This window comes from Carcharhinus amblyrhynchos, chromosome 10 (assembly GCF_965287045.1).
Source record: "Carcharhinus amblyrhynchos chromosome 10, sCarAmb.v2.hapA, whole genome shotgun sequence".
Taxonomy (NCBI): Eukaryota; Metazoa; Chordata; class Chondrichthyes; order Carcharhiniformes; family Carcharhinidae; genus Carcharhinus; species Carcharhinus amblyrhynchos.
Genome location: NC_137333.1, coordinates 90,372,415 through 90,396,057, shown reverse-complemented (window position 1 = coordinate 90,396,057; position 23,643 = coordinate 90,372,415). Strand labels below are relative to the sequence as shown.

At 40.3% G+C, this 23,643-nt stretch overlaps 1 protein-coding gene across 1 annotated transcript in view; it reads left to right on the top strand.

Moving 5' to 3' along the window:
* Positions 1-23,643, top strand: part of tmem131 (transmembrane protein 131) — a 168,435-nt gene that overhangs the window by 84,348 nt on the left and 60,444 nt on the right. The window contains exons 4-7 of the mRNA XM_080197595.1: positions 1,464-1,532; positions 14,465-14,588; positions 17,866-17,982; positions 20,101-20,227. Coding sequence (XP_080053721.1) covers positions 1,464-1,532; positions 14,465-14,588; positions 17,866-17,982; positions 20,101-20,227 — 437 coding nt within the window. The remainder of the gene's footprint in view (positions 1-1,463; positions 1,533-14,464; positions 14,589-17,865; positions 17,983-20,100; positions 20,228-23,643) is intronic.

Here is a 23,643-nt window from a genome sequence, read left to right as displayed (position 1 = left end):
TCATTGCAGTGTTAATGTAAGCCTAATTGTAACATAACAAATAACCTTTAACTTGGCTGCTTGTTACTTTAAAGAATCAGTTCTGGCTCCTATAGCTTCAGGCCAAATATCTCATTTCGTTCTCATTTCAATGTGCAAAACTTTCTCTTAATCTTGGGCAAGTGGTAGAAAATAATCTCCTAGTGGATTATTGTCTTTGCAAGGGTGATAGTGGGTCTTTTGGGGAATGTCACTTGCATGACCTAAAGTTAACTGAGTGATGTTATCCATGGATTTATTCTATTGCCAAGTTTGTTTTCAAGAATATATTTTTATCTCCTGCATGGAAGTTCTGCATTCTCCTCACTGTGATAGTCTTTGATCTTCTGCTCTTCATAAACCTTTTCACAAGTCAACTGTTTCCTGTTGTGCATGCCTATTGTTCTCATCACTGACCAGTGGTGGTTCCCTGATGCACTGAATTTGGGATCCTTCGCCTCACCCCACTGCATTTCTACAACCACCTCTTGCACCCTTTAGTCAGCTAGCTGTAGTTTATTGTTTCCCCTCCACTCCCTCCATCACCTGTTCTCCTTTAATTGCAGTGCAGGCATTATGGTATCCCAATTGTCTTCCTATAATCGCACCATCTTTTTTACTTCGTCATCATTTTTTAAAAAAAAATTCACAATAGTCCTTTTTGATCAAGATTTAAGTCACTTCGAATTTTTTCTCATGACCTGACAACAGTTTTTGACTCGCTTTTGTTTTCGGCCTCCTGTCTGTAAATGCAAATACAGGGTGAAGTACATGCTTCATCTGCAGGAGAGTTCTGTGACCCTAGTAACTTGCCATGGGTGGGACGCAGCACTGTTTAGCATTGCTGCTTCACAGCACCAGGGACCTGGGTTTGATTCCTGGCTTGGGTCACTGAAGTCCACAATTCTCGCCATGTCTGCATGGGTCTCCTACAGGTGCTCCAGTTTCCTCCCACGTTCTGAAACGCATGCTGGTTAGGTGAATTGACCCGAACATGTGGCGATAACGGGATATTCACAGTAACTTCTCTGCAGTGTTAATGTAAGCCTTACTTGTGACTAATAAACTTTACATTTTAGAATTCTGTTGGTAAACCTCGTTTGACTTGGTTAGGATCATCAGTGTTTCTTGGAAGTTTCCATCAATTTACATCCACAGCATAAACAAAAGTTATTTCACTGAGAAAGGGAGTGTTCAGTTGAACCATTATTTTAATTGGTTGGCAGGGAAAAGGCAGAAAAGCATTGGGGAGTACAAGCAATGTGACAAGCCCAGACCGGTTGAACATGTTCTTCTCGGTCTGTGCAACAGTAACTGACGTTTGGCCTGGGTTTGTTTTTGTGTACAAGAAAACGAAGGAAAGGAAATGCTTGCTGTATTTTCACAAGAACAGACATGTATGTTACCGTGTTGCTGCTGTTACAGAAGTTTTATCTGTCTTTCAGTGCCTCCTTCCATCGGGGTAACTGCAGACCTATCCGGTTTGAACCACCAATGTTGGATTTCCACGAACAGTGAGTCGACCCTTTTTGTATTTCGTGACTTATTTCTTCAAAGGTGTCTGCTTATATTGATTTGACTGAAAAGCTACTTGTATTATGAACTAGTGAGGCAAAGAGTAAGAATTATGTGGTGTTTGGTATCCTTTTCTTTAAACGTCTGTCAGATTTCAGTTTGTTTTGATGGAGGGCTTGAGAACAAAGGTGTGTTGGTTTGTGTATATGGGCAGTCCATAACTATTAATTACTGCAGTGTATCAAGGAGATTAGTTTGGTTAAACTTTAACTTTTCTTGCAATAACTTTGGGGCCAGGGTTTAAAGTTAATTGTACAACAATTATGAATGGCTTCTATTTCATAGACCTCTGTGGAGAAACATGCATGCAATTTTTTTACAGTTTAACTGGTTTGTTGCATACATTAGATATAAATATGTAATCTGAAAAGGCTGGAGCTTAGAAGTGATAACACAGTCATGCAGGCTATCCTGTTTGTGTTTAAAAATTATGTTTTCTTAAATGGAACCACATTCTGTCAAGTGAATTGAGAAGCAGCATTTTGTCACCAAACATTTTAACCCAAATTCATTGTCCCCTCAAGTGCACAGCAATAGTTCAAGTCGACCAACACACTGGGGTACAGTATTAAAGTAGCTGCGTAAGTAGACAATAGTAAGAGTTTAATCAGACTCATGTTGCAAAAGTTATTGCTAGATCTTAATTTTTATTTTCAAAAATGTGGTTTAAGTCCTCCTTGAGGATGTAATTGAAGTTGACACAAATGTGCTACTGAGGGAGTGCTGTGCTGTCAGAAGTGCCATTTTTCATATAAAGGAAAAGAAAAGAACTGCATTTATTTCTATGAATGCTTGCAAGTATTTTTAAAGGAATCGCTGCCGTATTATAGGAAATATGGGTGTTAATTCATGCTGAAGTTGAGCATAACTGTGATCCTGCACCAATTATACTTTGTGGTAAAACCAGGCCATTTGCTGTATCCCAAGTTAATTTGTGGATTAGGCAACATTTTGACTGGTCAGGAAACAAGGACTTGCCCAAGGAGACTGTCTTTCTCATTTAGATATAGGAGCGTATTTGGAGAGAACTCAAATTGTAACACAGCCCATTTTCCAGTTCTCCTGCTTTGCTCCAGCTGAGGTCAGCTAACTCCGCACCGAGCTAGATCAAATTTAGGATCTTGTGGTTCGTGTGGCTCCTTTTACACTCTATCAGAAGTAGATAGAATTCAGAACAGCACGCTTGCTCTCTGGAAACAATTGGTATCTGATGTATCGGACAGTAAGAATTCAATGAGAACAGACCATTCTGTAATGAGTACATCTGACATCTAAGTCCAGATATAATTTCATCATGTGCACAATTCCTCCAGTGAATCATTGTAACTGAGTTTATTTACTGCATTTTATTGCAGTACTTTGAAGAAATGATTGAAAAAATGTATCAAAGAAAAAGATTAAATTGAATGATGTGTTAACGCATTCTAGCAGATGCTTTGATTACAGGTTACACATTTTCCTCCTTGTAAATGACTTACAAAAATATTTGGGAGTTTTGAGACCTGCTCAGTTGATGAATTGTGTTCTTTATAGGTTTCTTTAAGCTCACTGTAGGTAGATAAACCTCATGTACTCAAAGTAGCATAAATAAACCTCTGAATATAGTGTCCTCTTGTCACATAAACAGCACCCAGAATATAATTCAATGCATTAATAGACAACGCACGTTTCATTTTATACGTTGATCAAAAAATGTATTTGGAATTCATCAGCTGATACAGTAAGTAATTAAAGTTTTATTTATTAGTTGCAAGTAAGACTTACATTAACACTGCAATGAAGATGCTGTGAAATTCCCCTAGTTGCTACGCTGGCATCTGTTTGGGTCAATGCACCTAACCACCATGTCTTTCAGACTAGGAGGAAACCGGAGCACTTGGAGGAAACCCATGCACTGAAACCCACACGGGTTTACTTTACCTTTGCTACCACACCCCAAACACATTTTTTTTCAGCTAAATGAAAAAGCACTGGTTGTTTGAATATCTAAATACAGAAAAGCTTCCATTGACAAAAGTAACTTGTAAGACTTTGAATACTAGTTGCAACCTGCAGCTTTATATTATTTGGAGAGCTAATTTTCAAGGTGATGGTATGCTCATTGGTCAGTGCATTGCTGCAAAAATGTCCCAAATTGAGCCACTTTCAAAAAGGTCCATCAAAGATGGCACAATGGTTAGCTTTGCTGCCTCTCCACGCCATGGATCCAGATTAGATTCTGACCTTGGGTGACTGTGTGGAGTTTGCACATTCTCCCAGTGTCTGCGTGGGTTTCTTCCACGTGCTCCAGTTTCCTCCCACAATCCAAATTGTCAGGTTAGGTGGATTGGTCATGCTATATTGTCCTCCAAGTGTCTAAAGATGTGTAGGTTAGGTGGATTAGCCATGGTTATTGCATGGTGTTGCAGGGATAAGGGGCTCTTCCAATGCTTTTGGAGAGCCAGTGTGTACACAGTGGACTGAATGGCCTCTTTCTGTATTGTAGGGATTCTAGGATCTTGGGGTAACAGAATGAATAATAAATGAGACCTTGACAGCAATGACCTTCTATCCTGAGAGCAAATATTTTTTTGATCCCTGCTTTAGTAGTTGCTGATAGCTAAAGATATTTGAGATATCTTTCTTTCAAATTCAAAGTTGTAATTGCAGTATTCACTAATCTACCATTTTTAAATAGAGATGCGCTGGAGACATTTTGCTGAACTTGAGAAGCCCTGCATTCTGTAGTAATGTAGGAATCCTGCAATCAACATTCTTTTTTTTTCGCTTGTATTTCTCCTCTGCAAAGCAAATTATTTAGAAATTGTTTTTATGGGCATATCTGAAAACCAGATGGACTTGCTGTCAATGTTGAGGGTGCATGTAATGAATAAATTTGCATTGTGAAACGTGTTATAGAAATGTAATTTTAGCAAAGATTCTCAAAACTGAGTTCCGCTTTAAAGCGTTGAAATAAACTACTGATTTCCTTTTTGATCGGAAATTACACATTTAAAGAATGAGAAAGCAGAAATAAGATTGCACAAATTACTATTATAGCTCAACCAGAGTGGGCATATTCCCAAGAGTTCAAAAAACCCTGAGCAAAGAGGCATTTCTTATTGTTTCGGTAGTATGTTTTTTCTAGTTTTGTACTATTGCACTGTTCACTTGGGAACAAAGTTGCATAATACAGGAATGGGGCTGTTGTATTTTCCTTTATTTTGCATCCAAGTTGAAATTTATTGGTTTTGCTGTATTAAAATTTTATTAGTCACATGTAAGGCTTACATTATACTGCAGTGAAGCTACTTTGAAATTCCTCTAGTAGCCATGCTCCAGCACCTGTTTGGGTACGCTTAGCATGGCCAGTGCACCTAACCAACATGATTTTCAGACTGTGGGAGGAAACTGAAGCACCCAGAGGAAACCCATGCAGATACAGGGAGAATGTGCAGACTCCACAGTGACCCAAGCCAGGAATCAAACCAATTTTGGAAGGTTAAATAGCATTTCAACCAATTCTAAATGCAAACTGCAGTTTGGTCATTTGCACTCTACTTGCACGTTATAGGCACTTGAGTGACATTAATTGATGGTGAACATTCCTCAACGTGCCTTGGCACTTGCCCACTGGCAGTTGTTGCTTCAGTTCATTTCTTAATATTTTGGTTGACCAGATATCTCTTTCAATGTCTTATATTTATTGGCAGTGGCATACAGTAACCAACTTTTTACTGTAGTGCTGTAACTTTGCACGGTCTACTATAGAAGCACTAATAATCGCCTAGTGCATCTATCAGCAAATTTGTATTGATTTTTAGTTGCACATAAATTGTGCACAGCCTTCGTTCTGAATGGCCATTCAACATTTTCAGTGGTGGATAAGTATTTGAGAAAGAAGATTTATATAAGGATCTCGAGAAAGGGGAAGTATACTAGATTAGGTAGCTGCATTGGAAGGCCTCTTCCTAATGTATATGATTTTCAAACATCAGGAAGGCATGAAGGTGCTCACTTAATGAAAACCCCATCTCACAGGAAAATTGAGGTAATTTTCATTGCACCATGATAATCATAGAATCCCTACAGTACAGGAGGAGGCCTTTCAGCACATCGAGCCTGCATTGACAACAATCTCACCCTGTCCCTCTAACTCCACATTTATCTTGCTTACCACCACCACCACCACCAAGGGTCGGTTTAGCATGGCCAACCAACCTAATCTGCACGTTTTTGGATCGTGGGAGGAAACCTATGCAGACGTGGAGAATGTGCAAACTCCACACGGACAAGCTGGGAATTGAATCCAGGTCCTTAGTGCTGTGAGGCAGCAGTGCTAACCACTGTGCCACCATGTCGCCATGCAAAATATTGTTGCTGCTGACACTAAGGGGCAATTGAACATAGCCAATCAACCTAACCCGCACATTTCTCACATGATAGATCTATAGCATCAGTTATTTAAGTGCATGGAGATAATGACTACAGAATTAAGTGAACTAACCGAATGAGTGAAGACTCTCAAAGTTCACAGTTGGTCAATATGCGCATAGTACCTGAAATTAAATTTGATTACAAACATTGTCGCAAAGTACAGCACAGGGAACAGGCTCTTTGGCCTTCTAAGCCCATGCTGACCATTTTTCCCTTTTAAAAAAAGCTACCTGCCTGTACTCGATCTGAACCCCTCTGTTTCCTTCCCTTCCTAATTCAAGTACCCATCCAGATACCTCGTAAATGTTGCTTATGTGCCTGCTTCCTCCACCACCTCTGGCAGCGCATTCCAGGCACCCACAACTATTTTATATTGAGCGGGTTTTCGAGGAATATTTACATTTACTGCTGTATGTTCTGACTACAAGCTGCTTGTTGAATGTGTTTTTTTTGTTCCCTTTGTAGTTTTGCTAGGAATTGATCTATTTTAAGAGGTATGTGGAGATGAACACAAGACTCCGTCACAATGTTTCTCAATTTTTGTAAAGTGAGATTTGTAATTATATCTTCACTCGGGGGTCAGCCAGTTTTGTTTTGGACAAATGTCATTTTCAACAAATTTAGAAACCACTTCAGCTGGCCTCTGGAGAGGAAAAGGCTAACCAAATATTGTGTTTAACTTGCACTCTGGAGGATTAAGTAAAAGATATCATGCCAATTAAACATTGCTTTCTAAAAGACATGGCTGAGTGTTGCAATTGTCCTAACATTAAGTAGCAAGGTTTAAGATGGATTCAAATAACAAATTATTGGAAGTGATTATAAAATGAAATCTAAGATGAGTTGCTAAATCGCGGGAGAAGTTGAGATGAAGTGCTTTTCTTTGTGGTCCACATACTGAATATGCCCGAGCCAGTAGATAAAACGCATGATAGATTAGCATGGGGATCATTGTACTTAAAAGTTCTTCCCAACTTGGGGAGGCTCCATTCCTTTGCTCAGAAATGGGCATGTATTAGCATAACGTTATTGATAATGTTAGGGTGGTACAGTGGCGAGCACTGTTGCCTCAGTGCCAGGGACCTGGGTTTGATTCCAGCTTCTAGTGACTGTGTGGCGCTTATACCTTCTCCCCTTGTCTGCGTGGATTCCTCCCCTGGTGCTCCGGTTTCCTCCCACAGTTCAAAGATGCACGGGTTAGGTTGATTTAGCCATGTTCAATTGCTGCTTAGTGTCAGTGGGATTACAGGGATAGGACCTGGGTGCGGTTGTTGTCGGTGCAGGTCTGATGGGCCAAATGGCTGCCTTCTGTGAATTCTGTGATTTCTATGATAATTGGTCCGTTTTGCAAATTTCACATGCTGATGTCTGGTGATAGAACGTGATAAATGAACGTGACAGTAGTAGATGAAAGTACTTGTGTGATGGGTTTCAGAATCCGTTCTGTAAATACTGCAGTAGATGCACAAACCAAGGCTTGGAATAAATTGGTAATAAATCGCGAACTTTAAAAACCACAAGCAAAGTTCTCGTGATTGGTCGAAACAGGGACATTGTGTATTTTCTTCATTGTCATTCTATATTTTTGTCTCATGTGGTAGATGCTATGTGTTCAGCAACCGTTAATATTTATTGACATTAAAGGAGGGTGCTTTGGATTCAATACACTGAAGCTAGCCTTTGTCAATTGACATAAGATCATAACTGTAACTGGGCAACAGGTAATTTTGAAGGCCATAAGTTACAGTAAGAGTTGACATTGGAATGTGAGGGCATCGTTGGGTAAAAAAACTAAAACACACTGAAAATGCAATGGAGATGCTTAAGTTTTAGTCATAACACCAGTGAAATGTCTTCTATCCCTGCCAAAATACACATGAAATCAAAACACTTAAATAATAAAACTTGACAGAAACACTAGTGCCTTAGGCAGTGATTTTGATCCAGAGATTTATTTTAACATGTTAGCAAATAGTTTGAAAAGAAAATAGTCATTGAAGGGCAGCATATAGCTGGAGCTGGGCATTAGCAATTATTATACATCTTTGCTGAATATTTCACCACTGAGATCCTAAACACTAGAATTTCCTTGCCCAGTTGTCAATGTTGGGCAGGATTTTGCAGTCAATAATGCAGGACCAATTCTAACCGTTCATTAATGTTAATTTAGCCACACTGCCTCAGTGCCAGAGACATGGTTTCAATTCCCATCTTGGGCCACTGCCTGTGTGGAGTCTGCATGTTCTCCCTGTGTTTGAGTGTTTCCTCCCAGGTGCTAGGATTCCTTCCCACAGTCCAAAGATATGCTGGTTAGGTTGTTTGACCATGCTAAAATTTTGTGCATTTAAAAATGAAGGGTTTACTACTCAAGTAAAGCAACATTCCTTATGCTTTCAGCGAAAGGTTACATTGTGTTGGAGCACTTGAGTAGCCTTGCATATCTTGCTTGAGATTAGAAAGAAGCTTGAGCCAGAGAAATTTCTGCCATGGTTTAGATCGAAGGTACTTGCTGCTTTATCATCACAGAAGTTGTCATGGCTCTGGATCCCAGCATGTATGATCAATTATGCTTCCAGTATACTAGGGTTAGCCCGAAGCCCAACTTAATTCGTCAACTTGGATGCTAATAGGCTACAGCATATCTTCCTTTCTCATTCTGTGGTGCTGTTTTGAAGTATATGGCTGTCCTGAATGGAAATCTGTCCTCCATGGCAGCAAAACGAATCCAACGATAAAGCTGCTAGAACATAAATGGGTGCTATCAAGTTCTGGTTAGCTTTCACACTCTGGTGCTTTTTTTTTTAAAGCTATAATAACTTAGTACACCAAACGGCATGGATAATAATGGAAATAAACAACCAGGGAGCGTGAGGTTAGTGCTGAGCGAGAAAATAAAAAGTTGAACTGAGAATTTTGTGGAGTTGTGCTCAGCTCTAGGCAAACTATTTTAATGCAAAATTCAGTTTGTAGTTGGTGCGTATGCCAAGAAGGACCTCCACTAAATTTTGATACACTGACTTGTCAGTTCCAGTCAACAATTGAATTTGACCAAGTGAAAATGTAAAATTACTGTATAGGTCTAATATCAGCATCCTAATTGAATATCACCTGAATGGCTCTGTGAGAGCACACTGTCTGGCTCATGCAGGTTTGAGCTCCATTCCAAGACTTGAGCACATAATCTTGGCTGATAGTGGAGAGAGTATGGCACTGTCAGGTAGGTGTAAATATAGAGTGGGGCTTGCTTGCTCTCCTGTCATGGCCATAAACAAAATTAGCATCAGGATTAATACTTTTTTGGTTTTGAATTACTATTGTTTGCACAAAATTTTAAATTTATGTTATATGTAATAATAGTTTTGTGAAAATATTCTCTGCAGTTTCTGACTGAGTTCACTTTCCAGTTTGAGTATCATCTTCACTCAGAAGTACGAAGCCCTGATTCATGAATTAGTATTGCAAGCTAATTCTTTTACGCTGTTGCATTATAGACTGCTTAATCTTAAACTTGGTCTTGTTGGAACAAATTTTTCTAGCCCTGGTCAAAAATTGATGTGTGCTGTCCATTTGCATAGGTGTGTTCTAATCCCCAGTTATTCATTAGTCAAATGGTCATCATAAAGTATCCTGTTTGCATAGGACAATTTAGAAAAATAACTAAATCCTGTTTTGTGTAGATGAAGTGATTAAATAGAACATATAAACACTTCAAAAACAATTCAAGATCATTGAATATGACTTCCAATGCCCCACGTACTGCACCTCTGTTAAAGTGGTCATTTTGTCTACTTTGCTGAGAGAAATGAGAACACAAATGAAAAATAACGTGTTTAAACTTGATAATTGGCACACACTGTTCTAGAGTTGAAGTCTCTGCCAAATAACTGTCTGCAGTTGATCACTTGCCCTGTGGGAGAACTCTGCTGGGCCAAGAATTTAAACCCAACTGCAGGCTGTAAGGTAGGCTGGACTATGTACTGCAAGTTTCAACATGAAGAGGAGCAATGCAACTATCGCTAAAAGAAAACATTTCACTTGTTAAATGAGGAAAAATTAATAGTTGATGACCTTCAATTGCTGTAGAAACCTGATGTTGGTCTTTTTTTGTCCTTGCTCTACATGGCCGTTTAACCTGGATATACTTCTGGTCAAGTAAATGTCTTATTGGATATTAAAGCCTTTTATTTAAAAAAAAATTGGGTAATTTCCTCCCTTTTCTCATTTCACTTAAAATTACTGTATGGCTTCCTACGGTGTGAAAACAGAATCGTTGGAGGGACTTCAGTCAATGTAACTTTCAAGCTGTTGAGATTGGTGATTAGCTATGGTCATAGTGAATGGTGGAGCAGGTTCAAAGTGCCAAATGGCTGCCTCCTATCTTGTTTGTTCCCAAGGTATTTGGCTGTAGATTTTGCTTGATGTAAGTTCGGTTTGTTTAACGTTAACTTGCTTTATGATACTGTGGTGCAAGCTGACTAGGTTTAAATTATAATTCGTTTCCAATGCGGTGTCTCGTATAATGGGGAAGCTAAATGCAGACTGACCTCTTTGTGGAACACCTTTTTTGCTCAGGCTGCATACATGATTCCAACCTTCCTGTTGCTTGCAGTTTTAACTTGGCACCTTGCTCCCATGCCCATGTGTCTGTCCTTGACTTGCTGCAGTGTTTCAGTGAAGCCCAGCACAAGCTGGAGCAGCAGCATCTACGCTTCTGGTTACGCACACTGGCTCCACGTTAAATACAACAACTTTAGACTGTGACTATTCTCTCCCATCTTGAGTCTCTTTAATATCCCATACTTTTTTTTAATCTTGATGCAAAAGCCCTCCCTTTCCCCCTCCCACACCAAGCCACAAGAAGTTTGCTACATCTTTGTTACAGTCTCTCCCAGCTACAGTATAATATCCAACACATTTTCCCCCTCTTTTCAATCTGATGAAGAGTGAAGCAGACTCTGGTTTGTCTTCCCACAAATGTTGCTGGATCTGCTGGGAGGTGATGTGTAAGTAATAGGAAGGAGAGATTAAATGATGAAATGCTTCACCAGTGCAAGGTTAAAGGGGTTGTGATAAAGAACCTGGTAAAACAGAGATGGAAAGCGACAAAGTTGAACACATATGAAGTTGTTTAGTAGGAAGAACTGAGGGGCAGTATAAAATAGTACCCAATTCTAAATTGGTTGCGGTTAGACCTGGGGTTATGTTGAATGTGGCAAGGCAGGTTGAGATCATGGTTAATAAAGCATATGGGTTTCTGGGCTTGATTGATAGGAACATGAGAAAGGAAAGGTATGAGAAGCATGTGTAAAACATGGGTTCAGCCTCAATTGGAATATTGTATCCAGTTCTGGGAATCACACTTCAAGGCGTGAAGATTTTAAACAGAGGGAGAAGATTCAGGAGTGTGATTCTGGAATGGGAAACTTCAGTTGTATAGATTAACATTCATGCTACACATGCCAGGCAATGACCATCTCTTTGGAGAAGAGAGGGTGGTGAAATCTAAGTGTTCATAATCATAAACCTAGACAGAGTAGATATGAGGAAACTGTATCCATTGGTAGAAGAAATGATTGAAAACTAGAGAGCATAAAAAGCAATTTAAGGGAGAATCCGGAATGTACCGCCTGTGTGGTAGAAGCAGATTTGAGTGTGGCTTTCGAAAGAGAATTTGACATCTGAAGAGCAAAAATCTGCAGGACAATAGGCGGATGTTAAGGGGTGACGGGGGGGGGGCGGGGGTGGTAGAAAGAAATGGAGGGATGGTACAAGGCGAACTGTTCTTAGCGATGCACATGGACACCAGCCTGGTTACAGCACAGACTGCAGCCATTTGGCCTAAGAAATAGAGGAGAACCCAGTCAGGGAAAAGAGGATGTTTTGTATTTATACCCTTGTTCACTTTATGCTGATGTCAGAGATAGGAACTTCTGAAGTGTAAAATATGCACTCAAACCAGTGTTTTGCACTTGGTTCACTTCCACATCATGTAAAGCATTTTAGTAAGTAAATTAGTACAAATGATTAGATTAATTAGGGTGGCACAGTGGTTAGCACTGCTGCCTCTGTCAGGGACCCAGGTTCGATTCCTGGCTTGTGTCACTGTGTGGAGTTTGCTTATTCTCCTCCTTGTGTCTGCATAGATTTCCTCCTGGGTGCTGTGGTTTCCTCCCACAGTCCAGAGATGTGCAGGATAGGTAGATTGACCATGCTAAATTGGCCCTAGTGTCGGGGGGGCTAGCTAGGGTAAATGCATGGAGTTATGGGGATAGGTACTAGGTGGAATTGTGGTCGGTGCAGACTCGATGGGCTGAATGACCTCCCCCTGCACTATAGTGTTTCTATGATTCTCCTCTGATATAAAGTTCTAGCTCAAAGGATCTATCTGTTTACACCAATCATACACTCTTCACACTTACTGAAAACAAGCAAAGTTTGTTTGCCTAGGACAGAATATCTGACATGACATGCCTCTGAATCAAAACCTTTCAGAAACCCCATAACAAAATGCTGTAGATCTGAAATTAAGAAACAATCCTGGAGATACTCGGCAATCTGCGGAGAGTGAACAAGATTTAATGTTTCAGGTCGTTGATTTTTGTTTTCATCAGCACTGGTGAAAGATTATTAACCTGAAATGTTAACTCTGCTTCTCTTTCACCACAAATACTGCCAGATGTGCTCAGTGTTTCCATCAGTTTCTGTCTGCACTATGGTATCTCACACCTGTTCCTCATCTGTGGACTAATCAGTGCATCAGAATATCTCTTTCCTTCCTCCCCACCCCTTCCCATTTCAGTTTTAATTATTGTGCATGCTCTGCCTATACATTCAGTGGTTATGTTGATTCTTGTCCAGTTGTGTTGCTGTGAAGTACCTTGGGGCACATTCCTATTAAAAGACACTGTATACATATTGTTAATCCTTTACTTGCTATGCAAGGAGCTATTGGGGTTTGCACAAATTTTGCAAGTTCTGAACTGATAGGTTTAACTATATTGAGATTGTGTTTTCTTTTGAGCTGCAGGTATATGTTGTACTTTTGAAGAAATGATTTGGTCTTGACTGGAAAGCTGAAGCAGTACATAGCTGAAAGTACAGAGATGTAGCAGTTAGGTGCAGGAATACATTTTGGTGATGTAGCGTCGTGCAAGGAGATGAGTGCCGTGTTGCAGTGGTTCCACAAGTAAACCAAATGACTGGGCTAAGGTTAGGATGACCCTGAGATTGAGAGGGTGAATGCTGAGGAGAGCAATTTCACCTGAGTTTGCTGCATGGATCACAATCTTTCAGAGGAAGAGATCCATAGACCCACTTACAGAACTGTTAGATAGAATTGAAGTTAGTGCTTATTGGAAGGAGATCAAATGGCTTGAAAAACTTTCTTCCAAATTAACTGTATAATTTGTGTTGACTAGTATTTTTGAGATTGGGCATTTTAATAAGAGACTTTAATTGCATTTTACCTAATCCAGAAAATAATATGCTACAGCTTAAAAACTTCCTGAGCAGTTGCATTAAATCAAAGTAAGGGTCCATAATTTGAAGTTGTATATTCTTTTTATATTTTAATTTCACATATCTCTCTTCAGTTCCAGATTGCCTTCCATTAAGTTCAAGAATTCAGAATGGGGGCAACAAAATACAGTGTAGTAATTTTTTTTGAGGCTCTCTTCCCATACACAATCTAATAATGTTGCCTCTTTAAGATAATTTGTTTTCTTACTCTTTGTCTCTGATTTAATAGGGATGTGCAAAAGTGACCGGAGTAGGTTTGCTTTTCATTTTAATTGTTTAAGCTGATAAATGTTCTCTCCTCTATCTCAGTCAAGGTCAACTGGTGAAATAGTGAGCAGAACATTGTGAGCAATCCATGGCATGCATGCAGAACATCTTTGAAAAGTTTGTGGTCGAATAAATTTCGTTTGAAACTGGAATTGTCAAATTTATGGTGTCCTTGAAAATATTATGTTTTGAAATGTTCTGATTTGTATGAGTAGATTAACAAGACCATTTGAACTTGTGTTAAACTTTGACGTTTGGGTCCATCGCAGTTGGAAGAGAGCCTTGTACCATTGTATACATCCTGTACCCTGTATAGTTACTGAAGTGAGCAAACTGATCTGAATTATGAAATTAGCTAAGAATTTGCTCCTCACCAATGAGTGTTTGTAATGTGACGGGTTACTTCCATGTCAAATGCTGGTAACGAGCTGTGTAATATTGTATTACACAGCTCTGGTGCTTGTACTAGAGTTTTAAATAACTGTAAACATCAGTGATGAAGCAACCTGCCTATCAAGAACCTTGGTCGTTTTGCTACATTCAATAGGTGCTGTATAAATGGAAGTTGATCTTTATAATGTGTACATTGATTGTGTGGAGCTTAGTGATGATTAGTAGATCTCTTGTGATGCTTATAGATTAACAGTTATACATCTGTTTGCTTTCACAGACCAGTGGGAATGCCAAAAATGGAAAAAGTATACTTGCACAACCCCAGCACAGAAGAAACAATCACTTTAGTATCAATATCAGCAACAACATCACATTTTCATGCATCATTTTTTCAAAATAGGGTAAGAATGTTGTATTTTAGTTGCATTTCTTAAAATCGCTGCAGGATGTAGTTCTTTGTCATGTTCACAAAGTGAAGGTGAGATTTCTATTCTCTGTTATCAAATTGATCTGAAGCCAGAACATGCCATAAGGGAAAATGTATGACTTTATTGAAGCTTGCAATCAGATTGACTGACTGCAAATGGAAATGCTTGTCTCACCAGAAAGAAAATAGGTTGCGTGGTTGGTTGCACATGTTTTAATTATCTTTTGCAGTGCTACTTGAAATGCAATAGCAAGAATGGGTTTAAGCATTTTAAAACCACCAAAATAGATTACAGTATTTTAGCAAAGCAATAAATTTTGCTTTTTTTTAAGGTCGCGGTTAGTGCCGTGTATGGTTTTCAGCATTCCATAATGGAAGGATCGTTGCATGTATTTGCTAAGATAATACTGGGTAAAGGATAAAATATAGCTATGTAGAGAAAGATGATGTGGGACTATTTCTATTGGGACCATGAAGAGTTGAAAGGAAATTTAATTAAGGTTCTTAAACGCACAACAAGGTGATTGGAGCATAAAATGTTTTGTTGTGAAGTGATGGAGGCCAAGACGGTTGCATTTGTGCAGGAAAATTGAATAAATATTTGAAGAGGAGGAAAAGGGTCATGGGAAGAATGGTTAGATCTGAGATGCTCTGGGAAAGATCTGATGAACTTGTTGGGTAAAATAGTATTATTGTAATTGCTTTGAAGTGCTGTTAAAACTAGAAAATCCTTTAGGTTTCATTATTGAAGGGCTTTGATTTACAGAAAGGTACTGGTTACTCTTTTTCACTTGCATATTTTCATAACTAGAATTACTAATTTTGTCGGTTAGTCCAAAGGTTCAAGTTTTTCCTGCCCATAATTAATTCAGCTGTGCTATATTATTTTTTTTAAGGCATGGAGGGGGAGAATTTTGAATGTACTAATTTGAATTTACTGTGCAAGTAATGGAGACTATCTGCCAGTGATGCTGTTAATTGTAGAACTCATTCATCTAGAGGTCACCAGAATCTAAATTTGTTTAATTGTGGTAGTTATGTCATCTTTGAGAACTGGATATTTTAAGTGGATATTTATCAAATATTGTAGCACAAATGAAGCATGCAGAGCTTGTTTGCGCAGTATTTTGTGCCTTTGTTAAACCTAGCCTGCCACCAGTTGCTAGGTGCAGTGCAGCAGCGGCAGCCAAGTGGTTAGCACTGCTGCCTCTCAGCGCCAGGGACCTGGGTTCAATTCTGGCCTCAGGTCACTGTCTATATGGAGTTTGCACGTTCTCCCCATGTCTGTGGGTTTCCTTCAGGTGCTCCAATTTCCTTCCACAATCCAAAGATGTGCAGTTAGATTGGCTATGCTAAATTAACCCTAGTGTCAGAATTAGCAGGGTAAATATGAGGGGTTATGGGAAGGGGGCTTGAGTGGGATTGTGGTCAGTGTAGACTCGATAGGCTGAATAGCCTCCTTCTGCACTAGGGATTCTAAGGAACATGCATTCTGAGCATTTCTAATCTTGGAGCATTTAATGATTTTATATACATCTGAGATCAATTATTTTTGATACTGCTGCTTGTGTGTATGTCAGTTGATTGAAGCAGTGTATATATGTGTAAGTTGCACATAAATAGCCTTGTCCCTTTTCCAATGCAATAGTTTCCTTTACCATGAGTTTTTGTAATGAATAATCTTGATACTTAGTTTTTAAAGGAAATTCTTCAATAGGTTGGGTTAATGGGAAACTTGAAGTGTGACATCACCCAGATACTATGTAATGTTCAGATGATTGAGTTTGCAAACAGATGAAAACATTTCCATATTTGCACAACAATGTTTACTTAACAGTAAGTTGTATGTAATATACCATTTTAAAAAAGAAAATTACCTGGATTTATGCAGCAAGTAATTTTTTAATAGAAATTGCATTTTTCATTTCCATTGACTTAAGTTCAGCCTGCAGTGTGTTGCCAGGTTTTACAGCTAGACTCACGTGGACACTGTGGGGTTCCTTGGACTCGATCACTGCAGAAGCATAAGAATTTGTGTAGTAGCCTGCTTGTGCACTGTATATTTGCTGTTTCTATTGGTGTAATATAGCATTAAAGTATAATTTACAAGATTGAGATGGCATTATTCAATGTGCCTTGCCAATGCTGATAGGTTGCATTTAATAATGGTGCAAAACCGTTTTCCCTTCCAGGCCTCTACCCAACCCCAAACTCCTCTTTAGTTTGACTTTCTTTGAGCACAATCCTTGATCTTTGCATGAAATGGCAAATTCTAATTCTAACTGTTTTGACTGCTACAATATTGTTTGATGCAGATCTAATTGTGCAGGTAAATGCCAAGTGCATGATCCATCTCAGCCTGTTCCAGAGGTCCACAGCATTTCAGTGTTCAGCATCACTTGTGACTCGTACGGAAGCAGTCCATGTGCAAATGCTGCAAGACCTGGACAATATCAGTCTTGGGCTGACAAGTGATATTCAAGCCATGAGTGCCAGGCAATGATCATCTCCAACAAGAGAGAATCTAACCGTTGCCCTTTGGTGTTCAGTGACATCCCTATTAGTCAATTTCACAATATCAACATTCTGGATGTTGGCATTGACCAGAAATTGAAGTGGACCAGCCACACGTACTGTGGCCATAAGAACAGATCAGAAGCTATGTATTCTGCAACGAGTTACTTGCCTTCTGACTCCTCATAATCACAATCTACAGGGCACAAGTGAAGAGTGTGATGCAGTATTCTTGCCCTGATTAATGCGGCACTTGAAGCTCAACAAGCAGCCTGCTTGAATGGCAACACTCACTAGTATCCACCCTCTCCACCATCAACACACAGTGGCAGCAGAGTATCATCTGCAAGATGCACTGCAGGAACTCATCAAGGCTCATGAGAAAGCACCTTCCAAACCCATGACTGCTACCATCCGGAAGGACAAGGGAATACGTGGGAATACTCACCACCCCAGGTGTTGCTCTTCCCAACTGCTCACCACCTGACTTGGAAGTATATCCCTTTTCCTTCACGGCAGCTGGGTCAAAATCCTGGAACTCCATCCCTAACAGTGCTATGGGTGTTCCTAAACTTTGGACTGCAGCGGTTCAAGAAAGCAGCTCGCCACCACCTTCTTGTGGACAATAACTGCTGGCCAAGCCAGCAATGGCCACAACCCCATGAATTATTTTTATTAAAAATGGTGATTGCCACATATTGTATAAACTAATTAATACTTTTGATTTTTTTGCCTAGATTATTCCACCAGGAGGAAACACATCATTTGATGTTGTTTTTCTTGCAAGAGTAGTGGGAAATGTAGAAAATACTTTATTTATTAATACATCACTTCATGGGGTATTTACATACCAGGTAAGACAGAATCCTTTTGTTTACTTTAATGTTTGAGATAATCTAGGTTGATTCAAAGTTTTAACTGCAGTGCCCTTTTAAAATGCCTAAATTCAAGAGTGTTGCCGAAGAATGAACTTTTCTTAGTTGGGCAGACTTGCCCATGCCACAACTATTATTTGCTGTAGCAGCTGGTAGCCTGCTCAGTATGTGGAAAAGAATTTTTGTAATCTCATTTCATTTATTTTCTTTCTCTTCACTCTTTTTTCCCCCCACCACCCAGCCAATCTATTAAAGAACAGAGAAAAGTACAGCGCAGTAACAGGCCCTTCGGCCCTCCAAGCCCATGCTGATCATAATGCCCTAACTAAGCTTAAAAAAACCTTCTGCCCTTGCACAGTCTGTATCCCTCTCTTCCCTCCCTATTCATGTACCAATTTTAAATGCTGCTAAAGTACCTGCTTCCACCACCTCCCCTGGCAGTGTATTCCAGGCATCCACCACATTCTGTAAGGACCCCCCCCACCCCCGAAGACTTACCCTCTCACCTTGAACCTGTACCCCCTTGTAATTAACACTTCCACCCTAGGAGAAAGGCATACTCTCATAATTTTGTAGACCTTTTAACAGGTCTGTCCTCAGCTTTTGTCTTTCCAGTGAAAACAACCCTAGTTTATGCAACCTCTCCTCTTAGTCAACATCATCGAGACCGGGCAATGTCCTGGTGAACCTCCTTTGCATGTCTCCAAACCTTCTACGTCCTTCTGCTGTTGACCAGAACTGCACGCAGTACTCCAAATGAGACCTAACCAAGGTTTTATATAGCTGCAGCATGATTTCCTAACTCTTGTACTTAATGTCTGGCTGATGAAGGCAAGCATGGCATATCCCTTGGCCACCTGTTTTGCTACTTCTAATGAATTGTTGAACTCTACAGCACAAACAGGCCGTTCGGCCCACAAGTTGTGCTGATCACATACGTACCTACCAGGCCGTAGAACTATCTGTAACTCCCAATCCCGTTAAATCCCATGTACTCATCCAGAAGTCTTTTAAAAGACCCCAGCAAGTTCGCCTCTACCACCACCAACAGCAGCCGATTCCACTCGCTCACCACCCTCTGAGTGAAAAACTTACCCCTAACATCTCCTCTGTACTTGCTTCCCAGCACCTTTAAACCTGTGTCCTCTCGTAGTGACCATTTCAGCCCTGGGAAATAGCCTCCAAGAATCCACCCTATCTATGCTTCTCAACATTTTATAAACGTCTATCAGGTCAACTCTCAACCTTCGTCTCTCCAGGGAGAAGAGACCTAGCTCCCTCAACCTATCTTAAGGCATGCCTCCCAATCCAGGCAACATCCCAGTAAATCTCCTCTGCACCCTCTCAATAGCTTCCACATCCTTCCTGTAGTGAGGCAACCAGAACTGCGCACAGTACTCCAAGTGGGGTCTGACAAGGGTCTTATAAAGTTGCAGCATTACCTCCCGACTCCTAAACTCAATCCCTCGATTAATATTCCTGAGGATTCTGCCATTTTCTAAATAAATTTGATCCTCCGAAATGCATCACCTGTCTGTCCAGATTAAACTCCATCTACCATTTCTGTGCTCAAGTCTCCAATCCATCTTTATCCTGTTTTTATCCTCTGGCAATCCCTGACACTATCAGCAGCTCTGCCAACCTTGGTGTCAATACTAATCAGACCACCTACATTTTCCTCCAGAATACTTGTTTACTACAAACAAGAGGTTCCTGCACTGATCCCTTTGGATCTCCAAGTTCCCTTTTTCAAATCCTTCCCTGCATATTTCCAATCAGTCTGATTCGGTTCAACTTGGGGAGCAGCAATGTTTCCTGATCAGTAGGCTTTTTGGTCCTCCTCCCATCTCTAGTGAAGAGCCTTGTCTCCACATGGGTGTGTTCCTCAACCAGTTGAGAGAGCAAAGGCATTTTGTGTGCAAACCATAGCATAAAAGGATTTTGAGCTTGACTTTGTTCACAACCGCACTGCAATCATGAAGTATTTTGATTTTCAAAGTTTCCTTCATTTTATTAATCTGTAGTGTTTTATTTATTGATCTTGGGGTTTGATATTGCAAAAGATCAAAACTTCATCTTTCCCTATCATTGTTACAGGTGTTTGGTGTTGGAATACCTAATCCCTATCGCCTGCGCCCATTTATAGGGGCAAGGGTTCCTGTAAATAGCAGTTTTTCACCTTTAATAAATATACACAACCCCCACAGTGAACCTTTACAGGTAGGTCACTCTTTTTCTGTTTGTCATTTTCACTGAAAGTGTTACTATACCAGAAGGGGGATGTATAACAAAGTCCAGGCTCATCGTCTCGAGTCTCCAGTCTTGGCCTAGCTTTCTCAGGAGGTGGTTCCCGATGAGGGAGAAGTAAAATGGTCTGGCGAGCAGCATGAATATCGCCTTCCCAGTGCAATAATATCTTTATCAAGGATATTGGCTTTAATAGTGCTAATTTTGACATTCTTGAGATTTTTAGGAAAATATTGTGCCAGGGAGAATGCAACAATTCACATCTCCTGATATGATCAATCCTTATATCTAAAGTAGCCTCATTTTTCTCTCAATTAAAATTGAAGATTATTGAGGGGACCTTATTGAAACATATAAGATGATTAGAGGTTTAGATAGGGTGGACAGTGATAGCCTTTTTCCTCGGATGGAGAAAGCTAGCACGAGGGGGCATAGCTTTAAATTAAGGGGTGGTAGTTATAGGACGGATGTCAGGGGTAGGTTCTTTACCCAGAGGGTGGTGAGGGATTGGAATGCCCTGCCTGCTGCAGTTGTAAATGCGCCTAGTTTGGGGGCGTTTAAGAGATCCGTGGATAGGTTCATGGATGGTAAGGGTTTGGTTTAGGTTAGAAGGTCATTGTTTTTTAACTAGTCGGCGCAACATCGTGGGCCGAAGGGCCTGTTCTGCGCTGTAATGTTCTATGTTCTATTATATGAAAAGAAAGACTAGCATTTAAATGGTGCCTTTTATGACCTTGATGTCCCATAGCACTTTACAGCCACTGAACTACCTTTTTGAAGTGTAGTCACTATCTTAATATAGGCAGCCAATTTGGGCACAGTGAGATGATGATGATGATTATCACTGTTTTTAATGATGCAGATGGAGCATTAAATATTAATCAGGACACTGGGGATAACCACCTTGAACTCCCTACCCCAACTGCTCTATGAAATAGTGGTGGGGGGGAGGGAGGTGGGGTTCAGGCCTGGAATGCATTGTGTGGAAGTGTAGTGGAGGCAGGTTCAGTAAAAGACATTCCGGAAGAGATAATGTACAGGCAGATGGCACTAAGCCATGTCATTTTGGAGAGCCAGTGCGGGCATGGGCCAAATGACCTCATGCAGCGCAGTAACAATTCTTTGATTCTGTGGTTGCATCATGGCATCTTTTGCATTGAACTCAGAGAGCAAAGGAAGTTTAAGTTTATTTATTAGTGCCACAAGTAGGCTTGCATTAACACTAATGAAGTTACTATGAAAATCCCCTACTCGCCACACTCCAGCACCCGTTCGGATACGCCTGAGGGATAATTCAACCAAGCGTGTCTTTTGCACTGTGGGAGGAAACTGGAGCATCTGGATGAAATTCCCACAAGCAGTAGTGACCCAAGCTGGAATCAAACCCTGGTCCCTGCTACTGAGAGGCAGTAATGCCAACCACTGAGAAAGTGGCACCTGACAGTTCAGCTATTCCTCGGTACAACACTGGACTGGACCTATGTTCAAGTGTCAGGAGTGACACTTGAATCCACAGCTTCAGACTCCCAAGCTGAGAGTGCTGCCAGTTGACAGATGGAAAAATAGCACTTGCGCTGAGTGATCTAGTAATTTTAATCGTGGTTTAGTCTCGTTTATTTGAAGTTAGGATATGAGGTTCTGTTTGATGGTGCAATCGGGAAATCATGTTGCCAATGCAAGATTGAAGATTTTGTTACTGGCATCGTTATGTAATGTATAGCAGAAATGGTAAACACAGTGGAATGGCTCCAAAGCTTTCATTTGGCACCTGTTATTTCTGGGTTAATCATTCAAATCAACTTCTTCTTCTTTCTTTTAATCATCTCCAAGAAAGTTGAACATCGTTCTTGCTACCTCGTTGCAACACTTGAAGGCTTTTCTTTTGTATTTAACGGGAAGTGATCAGAAATGCCTGGGTTCACTTCGATCACTTTTCTTGACATTGTCAAAATTCAATGTCATTAACAGCCTAGTGCGTATGAGCGTAAACCTTGCCATGGCAATTTGGGAATTTTGAACTGCACTTTTGGGTTGTTTTCAAAAGATGGGAAAGAAGTTGAAAGCCATGCTTGTAGGACTGAGAAATTGAAAAGCCCAAGCTTCAAGCTGAGAATGAGAGCAGTTTAGGCGCGTGCACACTGGGGAAGCTCAGATTTCATGGGGATGTGGCAGCAACTGCGAAATGAATGAGTCAAATGTGCTAGACTGCCAAATATTCAAAAGCTTTTTTTAAAAAAATGACATTGTGACATTGCCAGTTTTTTTGGCGATAGAAAACTCTAGAGGGAGGAATGTGGATTCAGTGTGGTGGGGAGAAATTGCAGAACAGCTCATAGGGTTGCTTACTGTGAAAGAACAACGCAGAAGTTTCATGACTCATTTGCTTAAATATAGAAAGGAAAGAAGTAAATGATGAGTAGTTCCAGAAGTTACTTTTATCCAGGAGGAAGGTTAGGAATGTTGGCACTGACTTGGATGTCGAGGTCTGAATAGTGGCAATGTGGATATGATGATTTGGAGCTAATGGTACTCCATCTTGTGGCAGGAGTGTGCAGCTGCAGATATGACTGGGACAGTTTTACTGGTCAATGTAGAGGCATGACAAAGCTTTTTCAAATAGTATTTGAAGCAGTTTCATTGTGGCTGTCTTTTTTTCTTTTTAAATGGTAGGTCTGGTAGTCATTTTACCATCTTTTTTTCCTTGCTGACCATCTCCTGTTTTGTTTCACAAACCTTTAAGCAATTATATTCTTCTAGTGTGTCAACTAACAGGGATGTTAGAGTAATGGTAATGTACTGGACTAGTAATCCAGAGGTTTGACAGATACTCAGGAGACACGAGTTCAAACCCCACTGTCACACTTGAACAATTTAAATTCAGAGGGGATTAGCGGGGTAAATGCGTGTGGTTATGGAAGCGGGGCCTAAGTAAGATGCTCTACTGGAGAGTCAGTGCAGGCTTGATGGGCTGAATGACCCCCTGCACTGTATGGATTCTATGATTAACTCTGGAATAAATGAACTCGGTAGTAATCATGAAACTACTGGATTGTCATAACCCATGCGTTTCACTAAATCCCTTCATCTGGGCATATCTGCCACTTTGCCCTGTGTGTCACGTCAGACCCATAACAATGTGGTTGACTCTTCACTAATTACCTTTAAAATGGCTTAGCAAGCCTCTCTGTAGTAGGCAGCTCACCACCACCTGCGCAAGGGCAATAATGCTCGCATTAAAAAGTTCTCTTGGCACCTAGCATGTAACAACCAAAGTCACAACCTACTTGGTGTTTTTTAATCAATTAGATCAGTTGAGATCCCTTGTCTTGATTATTTTAACATATTTTTAGAATTCAGCGGTCTTGCTACAACCAACTGTTGCTTCACCAATCA